A 12342-nucleotide genomic window follows, 5' to 3' on the forward strand; every position below is an offset into this window, starting at 1 on the left:
AATAAAAAAAGAGTCTTCTTCGGAATGCTGGGGATTCATATCTTTCGGATATCTTTCCAAAATCGTTCACGCATGATATATTTCAAAGAAATCAAAATTTATTTATTTATTGCTTGCTAAAATAATGGAATATTGAAAAAAGGAGGGTAAATATGACAAACAAGGTAGGGGTTAAAAATATGGGAACACAAGTAAAACTAGTTTATAATGACAAAAAAGATACAGTGTTATCTTAAACAGCTCTTCTGTACTGTCAGTCGTCAGAGTAATATATATTTGCTAAACAAGGCGTTTGCTTTAGAGTAGCAAAAAATTTGGCAAGTGAACGCAAGATGAAGTAAGAGAAAAGTCAATGTAATTTAGCCTATGTGGCTTGATTATTCTGCTATATAAAAAAAGTTGACTATACAAATGAATCTTATAATGTTTTCTCTACCTTTCAATCAAAATTATATCCAAACTTTCTGCTTAGGATACCTATACATAAAAAATCTAATATAATTTTGCTGCTATGCTTGAATACTTTGAGAAATTTCCAGCACTTTAGTACTCAAGTTCTTTTGGGTTTTAAGGACTTTCCCAGTGTGATAATTCCTTCATAGCCATTTTAATATCTTTGATCTCTTTCAACATACTGCTTATACAAAATCCCAATGCATACAATGAAACAATTAACTTTCCTTTTTGCTCCTCCTTTTCTTGGCTACTCAATATTCGATCAATCACTTTTTTTGATCTCTCAAGAAAAAAACTTAATCCTCTTTCTCCTTTTGAATCATTGTGTTTAGTCAAATTACTTGACTTGGGGTATGTTGGTAATTTCCCCTCCTCAAGATCATTAGTTCTTTTCTCCTCTTGATCATCATCTGGGAACAACTTGATCAAACTGGGCTTATTGTCAAGAAAAGTTAGTGAGGAATTTGTAGTTTCCTTCAAATGCTCCAATTCATCATTTATACATTCTTGTAGCTCTTTCCGATTATCAACACCACAGCTTTGGAAATCTTGTGACATACTGTTGATATTGTAGATCATGAAGTAAAATAAATCGGCTATTTTTGATAAAGAACCTTGGAGCTTCTTGTAGCATGTTGCATTAAAAGGAAGAAACCAAAAATCAGGCTCTACTTCTGCATTATGAGATTTCTTTTGTAAATCCAGGATATGGGATTTTAATTTCCTCTGTTTTTCCATTAATCCCAGCACTTCTGGCTGCTCTATTTGGTTCATGCAATCTTTGAGAATATCCATTGTGAAATGTAATTGATTCTTTGCAAGATTAGCCGCTCGTTTCGGATTGAATAAGAACTGTACCATAGTGAAACAAGACAATCCAATAAAAGTTTCTGTTAGTCTTATGATGGCAAAGTCATTAGGAGGGCCGTAGTTTTCTCGTCCTAAGATCATGACCGCTCCTAATAATGCTGAAATTCCAACCGATTGGCCATAAATCCGGCTATTTTTCAAAAAACTGCTGAAAATGATCCAAGGGAGAAGGGCTAAGAATTTTAAGTTATCGATGCTTTTGAAGATAGAGCAACCGAGGACTCCATAGACTGATCCGAATGCAATTCCTTGTGCTTGAGCATTAGCAATTGTAAATGTTGCTATTTTGCCTTGTGCTAAGCTACTGGCTACAGTTAGGCCTGCCCAAAAACCATTTTCTTTATCAAATAGTAGGCCTAGCCACATAGCTAGGCCTAAAGAAACAGAACACTTAAATGCAAACGCCAATGTTTCTTTTCTTGGTCGTTTCATCCAAATGTTATGCCACAATCTTTTTGGATGGACCTCTGCATTAGGTTTGGAATTTTTGAGAAGTGACGGGGATGAATTAGTGAGCAGCATTTTTGCACAAGATAGGAAGAAAAATGTAGGGAGGCTTGTTTGAGACGGAGATATGGTGTCATTATGGATCAAAGGGGATTCATTGTGTAAGTCTACCTTTGTTTCTTGATGAGTAGTTTGCTCTGATTTTCGACAAATTTGCTCAGACATATGTTGTAAGGCACCCTTTAACTCTTCGGTCACCAGGACAGTGGAAAATGAAGGACATGAAGTTAAGGCGATTTCCATTCCTCTTATTGTTATTTCCATGTTTTGGAGTTCATTGTCTCCTGGAACATCGGAACAATATTTGAAAAATCGCAGCCAAGGTGTTTCCCACATTAGACCTCCCTGCAAAAAGAAGCATAAAATAATGAATTACAGGTATTTTAGAGGGGATTTCTATACTTTTGAGGACAAATTGTCACTTTAATTGGAGATTGAATATGTAACCTAGTGAGATACTATATATCAAAAGATACATACTCCATATTGGTCCAAGAAGTTTTGTTACCTTCAAAACTTTGGTGCTGTGGAAAAGCTTGGCTCCTGTTTGAGAATGGAGCTTGGCTCTGGATAATAGTTCAACTGCATTGAGATTGTCTTGGGAAATAATTGCCCTTGAATATATATCCACTCTCTCTTTTGAGTTTTCAGCATATAATTGGTGTAATTTTCTGACCTGAATTGATTTACAAAATAAAAAATATAAGGCTTCAAGTTTCAGCCATGCTTAAATACCAGTTCTTTAATTTACGGCTTCATTAGAAAGTGATTGAACCTAAAAGAACTCCAAAAGATTGAGAGTTATGTATCAAACTAAATAATCAACAATTGCCTACAATTTCTGAACTTCCACGTTAAAGAAGGGAGTTGCATTACGCCCATATACACAAATATGACATCAAGAAATAGTGTAATTAACTTCTAACCTTCTGCAACACGTTAAAATATATATACTGCTAGTGTGTAAAATAAAAGAGAAGTATAGTGCAGTCAAACACCGAACCTCAAAGTAAGCTAGCTTCGGATAAGGGAGCGACAAAGCAAGAAGAGAAGCAACGATTCCAAGGACTGTACTCCATGCAACACGAAGAGGGTGTACAACAACACTCGTATGCACTCCACGAATAACACCATCAGCGAACACAAGCACCAGCTGCCCGAAAGCAATCTTTTTGCACCTAAAATGTGTGCACTCTAACAGAGCTACCAATAAAGAAGTTAGCGCCAATGCCAGGGCGGAAGCGACCGGCGACAACCTATCGGACCCATTGGCTGCTATCCATACGCCAAGCATGGAAAGCGGCATGGTTTGAACTGTGGCAAGAATTGCATGCCAAGAGCCACTCAACGTTTCCCCTAGAGTCGAGTCGCTAGTGATGAGAGTAGCTGTTACATATGAGAATGCTGGAAATGCCGCTAATTTTCTTAACCAAGGTGGTCCATAAAGAGTGGAGCTGCCAATTATACTATACGCCACAACGGTCCGAAGTGCAGAGTGCAACCTCATCCGCCACATAATGCGGTTGTGCTCCGCCCCGGACACGGTGGTGGCCACTGCCATATAATTGTTACTTAGTGGATTGTTGAGGGAAGAGAGGAAATGAAGTTAGTTAAGCGATAAATGAATGGAAGAGGGTATTTGTAGGAGTAGAAAACTAGGATGATCAAATATGGAAATGAGATGAGAAAACGTGTTGAAATTGTAAGAACTAAGTCATGATATGTTACCCATTAATTATTAAGGAATTATACTCTTGTAACACATTCATAGAAAAAAATATATTATAAGATTAAGGGATACTGTATTGGTCAAAATCTGACCGTTACTATTGATCCAACCGACATCCCGTCCAAGCGGCGAGGCAACGAAAGACGACATAATTTATTCCAAATTCCGTACTCACAATACTCATCAAGTCAAAAGGCAACGTTCAGGGGACGACAAGGGCGGACGTAGTACGAAAGAGCATCAAACCAAGTACATAGAAAAGATTCTATAACTATATATATGGGGAAAAAACCTTCTGTAAGGGGCACGGCTCCTCTCTCTCTCTCTCCCTCTCTTTCCTCTCCTCTGTAACCTTCATAGTAGAAGGAAGAACAAAGCAATCTCCAAGAGAATATGTAAAGTGGTCTCCACCATTTGTTAAAGGGAGACAAAATGAAAAGTATCAATAAGATTGATTACCTGTATCTCATCGTATGCTTTATTTTTTGATTAGTTTATAGATCTGGAGTTTATTATGTTTAACTAAGATTTACCCCTTCGTTGTTTCTATTAATTTAATTTGAAAGCTAGTTTCGATGACCTTTTGGCCAAACAGGCACCATTGTACTATGTAAGCATTTGCACTAGATCTCATACAATCTAGGCATTTACGAGCAAGCTTAATGGATTTTCGTTATTCCGTGTTTCTCTTTAAGTACTCTAACTTGCCATTTCTCCGCATAATTACCTTTAGTTGGAAAGTTTACGTTCCATGGAAATATTCTTTGTTAGATCCTTTTGTAATAGTATATCTTTGATTGGGGAAGGAAATTCCTTCAAATTTATAAATTATTCTCCCTTTTTCAAAAAGAATGAACTTATTAATATTTGAGAGTTAAATAAGATTTTCTTTGATCTTATTCTTTGCAATAGTTTTTAAATATTTTGAATTGTTAACTATTGTGACTTATTATACTTTTAAAGTTATTTCTAAATATGTAAATTTTATTCCAAAAACTTAAATTTAACTTTGTCCAAATTCACACCGAAAAATAGTCAATTTGACTTTTGTGCTCACAAAAGTTCCAAACAAATTAAAACGGAGGGAATATTAAGAATATTTTATTTGCGTTCCATAGTATTTATGTTGATGCATTGACGTGGAGAAAAGTTAATTCATATATTTTCATTTTAGTCATTGATTCTTAAGGTTAATTATAAATTATTTATTTTAGTGCAAACATCCGGTACTAATTATAAATTGATAAGCATTTCTATTATGTACGATACAAGCCTTATTAGATCATTTTGAGGTGCTGCCTAGAAAAGAATTATTGATGTAAAACGGAAAGGCATGTGTGTGTGTGTTAGTAATTTAGGATAAGTTAGGTTTACAAAGTCCTTTGCCTTTGCATTTGGCTCATTTCCTATTCGTTTCTGATGTATTCATATAAATAAATTCACTTAAAAGACTTAATTAATGTGATGTTGTGAAATTAGTAAAACGCCATATACATTTCTTTTGCTTTGAGATTAGAATCTAGTTCAGATGTCATTCTCTTTCCTTTTATTTTTATTTTTATTTTTATTTAGACTAGAACCATTCTATGCATTAAATACTGATTCCTAAGTTACAAACGTTCTACAGTTTGATTTGCTTACCCTCTAAGTGATGAAATAATCGCTAGATAAGGCTTAAAAAGTAAATAATGTAAGTAAAATGGATAGGTCCTTTATTTTGCTGATGATAATCAGCTGACTTTTTCGGGTTAAACTTCAACAAATTCATGAAATGACAGAGAGGTGAAGTAAACACGCTATAATTGACCAAAACATTTGCTTAATATAACTTTTGAACTCGCATGCAATAAGTGAGCGTCTCTTGTATTTTTTAATATTCCAAAATTCTAATATTTCCAGACGCACAAGAATTTTGAACGTGGTGAAGATATGAAGATCAAACATGCTGGATCGCAAAACGACAAGTTAGTTTTTTAAATCCATTATTATCTTAAATAATCAAGCCGCCTGTTGGATATGTTTTAAGTAATACTAATAGTAATAAATATACACTAAAATTTGCATGAGATGTAAGCGTCCAAACAACTTCGAGAGAGACGTTATTATCAATAGGAAACAACGTGGACTAATTTTTTGACCTAGAAATGAATGGTAACCAAATTATTGGTCAAGAATGCCCTCTCCCAAACTAGAGGAACTAATTAAATACACTACAAATAGTATCCTATATTCTAAGCGCGGAAAAAAGAAATTAAAACTCACAAATTTCTAGATAAGTTATTCAACTCCCAACATGAAAAAGTAGATTAATATCTACAAAAAGTAATACAGGCACATAACAAGTAGGTTTGCCCTGTTACTAAAATTAAAGCGGAGCACTTTGGTTAAAAAGCCAAAAAATGAAAGCAGTGTTAAAAAAGAGATACATCCTAAGTCCTAACACAAGTCTCTAATAGGATAATAGTTATTCTAATATCTTCCATGTCTTTTTTCTGTTTTTTTTTTTAATCATATCGTATCAATTGATGTCAATGAATCTTTGATTTTCTCCGGAAAAGTAATAAGACACTTCCAAAGAGGCCAGGTAAATGTCAATTAAGTAGAAAAATATAGGAATAGCAGCTTTTTGTCTTTAAATTGAACGAAATAAGAACACATGTAAGGAGTGTAGGTTTTCGAAATTAAAAAACAAGAACGATTGTTCTATTCCTTTAAAGAATTTGAAAAGTAACTTGTAAAGAGCTGATGCTTATAAATTGGAGTATTAAAATAAATTCGTCGTTGTATGAATAAATTCAACATAACTACAGTAAATTGTCTTGGGGAAAAAACATTGAATTGCTTCGTGTTACTGGGAATTAATTGTAAGGAAAATGAGTAGATAATATTGACTAAGAACAAGAAGAAAAGAAGAGTACAATTTATCAAAAATATTGTGTCGTGGCAAGCCACTGCCTTGTAAGCGATTTCGGTCCGACTGGGTGCAAATCGTTAAGACCGGTCGTTCCCCAAGGTTCCACATCACCTCCAAACACATGCACTCGTGGCTGGAAGTTTAGAATTTGCACAAAACAGTTATCCAGAAAGAAGAGAAGATGAAGGTATTTTCTGTAGCTGTTACAGAAATTAAAATATTGTAGGAAGAAAGTAATGATTGGCAAGATGAATTATTGGTTAAGAATTGGGTGAATATGATGGCTAATGACCATCCTATTTATAGGCAATTAGGGAGGTTGTATGTATGACAAGTGTGAAGAGTTTTTTAACACTTGTCCAAATATATTAGTCAATTTGACAAGTGTACCTAGTCTTCCATGCATGAAGACACATGGTAGATTTGCATTGCCACTTATCAAAGTCATTCAACACTTGGCTTTAAATCAATGCCACATGTAAAAACTCTTGCCATGTACCAATTATCTAAGAGTATTTAGCTACTTGGAAATAGGTAGGATACTAGTAAAACAAAAAGACTCATGGCTATTGGTTGTAAATGGATTTGCAAAAAGAAATCTTTGACTTTGCATTATAAATAATACCAACAATCCCCCACTAATGCAAAGACAAGAATAGAACAATTTTGGGCAAAAGAAGGAACATGTACTTAAGTGTCAATATCTTTCGATTTGAATTGACACGTAGTGAAATGAGGCAACAACTAACATCCACAAAGTGAAGTACTCTTGAACTGAATGGACATTAATTGAGACTCCCACAACACATACTATATCCTTAATTTTATGCAAACTCTGTGATACTAACAAAGTGCTTTTATGGTCATGCACGTACCTTGGGTCTCATGAGTGCTCTAGAAAGACATCCCAAGTCTTTCATAAAAGGCAACCACACCTTTACACTCACATAGGTGATTCCATCAAGTCTATCTACACATAGACTACCTTAAGGCTATGGAATCATTAAGAGCAAAATAAGCTCAACCTTATAAAGCACTACCACATGCCATAGGGATAGGAAATGTAGTGCATATTAAGGTCTCATATGGATTCGTTTGACCACAAACAGGTATCCACCATACTTCCTTAATCCATGGGCTTTAGCCCCATCCCCCTCGACGTTTCAAGGATAACTCTCCTTGCCAAACCCTTGGTTAAAGGACCCGTCAAATTTCTTTCGAATCTTACATATTCCAAGAAAATAACACCATATTTCAATAATTGTTTTACCGCACCATGCCTAATGCGGATATGTCTTCTTTTTCCATTGTACATACTATTTTTAGCAATTCCAATTGCCGCTTGTGAGTCACAATGTAGAGAAACTAGTGAAGCTTGTCTTCCCCACAAAGGCACGTCTGCCAAGTTTCTCAACCACTCGGCTTCTTTCCCTGCCAACTCAAGAGCAATGAATTCAGACTCCATAGTAGATTGTGCTATACAAGTTTGTTTTGAAGACTTCCATAAAATAGCACATGCACCCAAAGTAAACACGTAGCCACTGGTGGAGCTAACTTCATCATTGTCAATAACCTAGTTTGCATCACAAAATCCTTCTAAAACAGCATGAAATTTATTAAAATGCAAACACCAATCCATAGTACCTCTCAAATATCTTAGCAAACAATGAAGAGCATTCCAGTGTTTACTACTAGAGTTGTGAGTATATCTACTCAATCTACTAACAGTATAAGCAATATCAGGTCGTGTATAATTCATGAGAAACATTACACTACCAATTATCTTAGCATACTTAGTTTGAGAAATACTAGATTCCTTATCCCTTTTCAAGTGTACGCTAGGATCATAAGGAGTTCTCACAGGTGCTACATCAAAACAATTAACCTTTTCAACATTTTCTCAAGATAATGAGACTGAGATAATGAACAACCATTTGAATTTCTTTCGATTTTAACCCTTAAAATCATATCTGCTTCTCCAAGATCTTTCATTTTAAATTTAGAAGACAAAAAATTCTTAGTCTCATTAACGACATTCATATTAGGGCCAAAGATTAACATGTCATCCACATATAAACATATAATAACACAATCTGATCCTATCATCTTAGAATAAACACAAGTATCAGATGCATTAACAACAAAATCATTAGCCACTAATGTGCTATTAAACTTTTAGTACCATTGCTTAGGTGCCTGCTTTAGACCATACAAAGGCTTTCTCAATTTGCATACTTTATTCTCCTGTCCTTGGATCACAAATCCCTCAGGTTGAGACACATAGATCTCTTTCTTTAAATCACCATTTAGGAAAGCCGTTTTAACATCCATTTGATATATCACTAAATTATGAATAGCGGCCAAAGCAACAAGAGTTCTAATAGTCGCTATCTTATTCACATGAGAATAAGTGTCAAAGTAATCAATGTCTTTCTTTTGGTTAAAACCCCTGATCACAAGTCTAGCCTTATATTTCTCAATTGTACCACCAGGTCTCAATTTCTTCTTAAATATCCACTTGCTACTTATGGGTTTGCAACCTTTAGGCAAATCAGTTAAGTCCCAAGTGTGATTAGAAACTATAGAATCTAATTCACTTTTAATGGCCTCATTCCAAAAACTAGTATCTATTGACCTCATTGCTTCACTGTATGTATTAGGGTCTTCTTCTATTAAATAGATTGATATTAATTCATTACACAAAACATCAAGGTTAATATTTTCAGTCAAGAAAGTAGTAATAAAGTCAGGACCAAAGTTAGCTTCAGTTCTATGCCTCTTACTTCTTCTAAGTTTATTTTCATGCTCATTAATAGTAACACTAGAAGAAGGCACAATATGAGAATTAATAGACATAGATATAGAAGCATTATTAGGCACAACACTAGGCACATTATTTTTCAATGAAAAAACATGCTCAAAAAATTCTGCATCTCTAGATTTACAAATAGAACTATCATTCAAAGACATAAACTATAAGCAGCACTATTTTGAGCATAACCAATGAAAATAGCATCAAAAGTCTTGGGTCCAATAGTTACTTATTTAAAATCAGATAGACCTACCTTAGACAAACACCCCCACACTTTCAGAATTTTCAAGTTAGGGGCAAACCCTTTCCATAACTCATACGGGGTTTTATCTAACTTCTTATGAGGGACTTTATTAAGAATATAGCATGCAGATAAAACAGTTTCCCCCACATATTATCAGATAAACCTGAACTCAAAAGCATAGAATTCATCATTTTCTTAAGGGTTCTATTTTTCCGTTCGGCTACACCATTTTGTTGGGGAGTATAGGGAGCACTAACCTCATGTATAATACCATTTTTCTCACAAAAGGCTTCTAGAGTATTAGTATTATATTCACCCCCCTGTTAGACCTAAGCCTCTTGATTTTTTGTCTAATTGATTCTCTACTTCTGCCTTGTATTTCAAAAATATGCTTTCAGCCTCATCTTTTGACTTAAGAAGATATACCTTAGTGTATCTAGAAAAGTCATCTACAAAGATGATGTAGTATTTCTTTCCACCCTTACTAACAATGTTCTTGAAATCTACTACGTCTGAATGTACTAGTTCAAGCAATTTTGTTTTTCTACTAGTTACATTCTTAAAAGGCTTTTTGGTATGTTTAGCTTCTACACAAACAGGACACTTAGAAAAATTATCAACATTAATTGCAGGAATTAATTCTATTTTTCTAAGTCTTTTAATAGAAGTAATATTAACATGCCCTACCCTACCATGCCACAATCAATAGACTCAGCAATATAAGCAGAATTGAAAGTGGTAGTAGCATTATTAGTACTCTCTTGAGCGATGTTCAGTACAAATAAACCCCCACTAAGGTAACCCTTCCCAACAAAGTCTCCCCCACGAGAAATAATAACTTTATTAGATTCAAAAATAATTTTAAGACCTGCTTTGTTGAGAAGCACAGCAAAAACTAAGTTTCTACGAAGGGAGGGTACATATAGAACATTGTTCAAGGCTAAGGTTTTTTCAGAAGTTAACTTAAGGAGAATTTTTTCCTTTACTCATAACTCCAGCTGTTGTGGATTTACCTATATAGACACACAGTAGATTCCTCAAAGTCGTGAAACAACTCCTTGTTGGCGCAAAGGTGCCTTGAAGCATCTGTGTCCACTATCCAGTTGGTTTTGTTAGCCACCATGTTCACCTCAACAATCACAACAGCAATGACATCACCACCCTCAGTAAGGTTAGCTTGGACTGGAGCTTTTCCTCCATTCTTTGAGCTTTGTCCTTGTCTCTGATTTCATTAAAAAGCCTTGTGACCAATTTTGCTATAGACATAGCAAGATCCTTTTGACTTTTGAATATGGCCCTCCGACTTACTAAAGTAATTGTGCGTCTTCACATATCCTTTCTTCTGTTTTCTCTTAAACCTATCTTTCATAAAAGTACTAGAAGATTCCACAAGATTAGCTTTAGAAGAATTAAGAGAGAGAGAGAGAGAGAGAGAGAGAGATAGAGATTTCATCTTATCCTTAAGCCGTTCAGATTCCTCATCTTTGAGACAATTTGCTTCCTCAGTCCTCATGTGACTGATCAGTTCTTGAAGAGTTAATTTTTTCTTATTGTGTTTCAGTTGATTCCTGTAATCACTCCAGGAGGTGGAAACTTTTCAAGTAGAACATTAACCTGAAAAATCTCACACATCTCCATGCCCTCGCTCAAAATACTAGCAGTCAAGTTATCATACTCGTGAACCTATTCCATGATTTGCTTATCATCAACCATCTGAAACTTGATCCACTTTCCAACGATATGTTTCTATTTTCCTGCGTCATCAGCACCATATTTTTTCTCCAAACTGTCTCATATGACTTTAACAGATTTATAATTTATAAACAAATCAAAGAGAGGGTTAGTCATATGGTTAAGCAGATGCCCTCTCACTGTTTTATTATCCTTTTTAAATTTTTTCTTAGCAGCATCATCAGCAATAACAATATTAGCAGAATTAGAATTATAAGCAACAATATCTGCAGGAGGATCGTTAAACAAAACATAATCAACTTCTAATTGTTCAAAGAAAATTAAAAGTTTCTGGGACCAATGTTTATAATTGTTTCCATCTAAAGGCTCAAGCTTTGAGAGATCAGGAAGTGTTTTGTTCAAAGTGGTGGCCATTAGTCAATATTATATGTGAAATCGCTTTCAAATTGTAAGAAAAATGAGTAGATACTATTGAATAAGAACAAGAAGGAAAGAAGAGTACAACTTATCAAAAATACTGTATCGTGGCAAGCCACTGCCTTGAAAGCGATTTTCGCCCGACTGAGTGTAAATCGTTAAGACTGGTCGCTCCCCAAGGTTCCACAGCACCTCCAAACACGTGCACTCATAGCTGAAAGTTTAGAATTTGCACAAAACAGTTGCCCAGAAAGAAGAGAAGATGAAGGTATTTTCTATAACTGTTACAGAAATTAAAATATTGTAGGAAAAAAGTAATGATTGGCAAGATGAATTATTGGTTAAGAATTGAGTGAATATGATGGCTAATGACCATCCTATTTATAGGCAATTAGGGAGATTGCATGTATGACAAGTGTGGAGAGTTTTTTAACACTTGTCTAAATATATTAGTCCATTTGACAAGTGTACCTAGTCTTCCATGCTTGAAAACACATGATACATTTGCATTGCCACTTATCAAAGTCATTCAACACTTGGCTTTAAATCAATGCCACATGTAAAAACTCTTGTCATGTACCAATTATCTAAGAGTATTTGGCCACTTGAAAATAGATAGGATACTAGTAAAACAAAAAGACCCATAGCTATTGGTTGTAAATGAATTTGCAAAAAGAAATCTTTGACTTTGCATTATAAAT

General features: G+C 34.7%; 1 protein-coding gene across 1 annotated transcript; it reads right to left on the bottom strand.

Moving 5' to 3' along the window:
- Positions 1-374: 374 nt before the first annotated feature.
- Positions 375-3429, bottom strand: LOC107811427 (uncharacterized). The gene is made up of 3 exons (XM_016636351.2): positions 2837-3429; positions 2342-2509; positions 375-2178 (listed from the first exon to the last, which is right to left on the bottom strand). The coding sequence occupies exons 1-3, from the start codon at positions 3392-3394 to the stop codon at positions 568-570; spliced, it is 2337 nt and encodes a 778-aa protein (XP_016491837.1). The 5' UTR covers positions 3395-3429; the 3' UTR covers positions 375-567.
- Between the last annotated feature and the right edge of the window lie 8913 nt (positions 3430-12342).

The sequence above is a fragment of the Nicotiana tabacum genome, chromosome 5 (assembly GCF_000715075.1).
Source record: "Nicotiana tabacum cultivar K326 chromosome 5, ASM71507v2, whole genome shotgun sequence".
Taxonomy (NCBI): Eukaryota; Viridiplantae; Streptophyta; class Magnoliopsida; order Solanales; family Solanaceae; genus Nicotiana; species Nicotiana tabacum.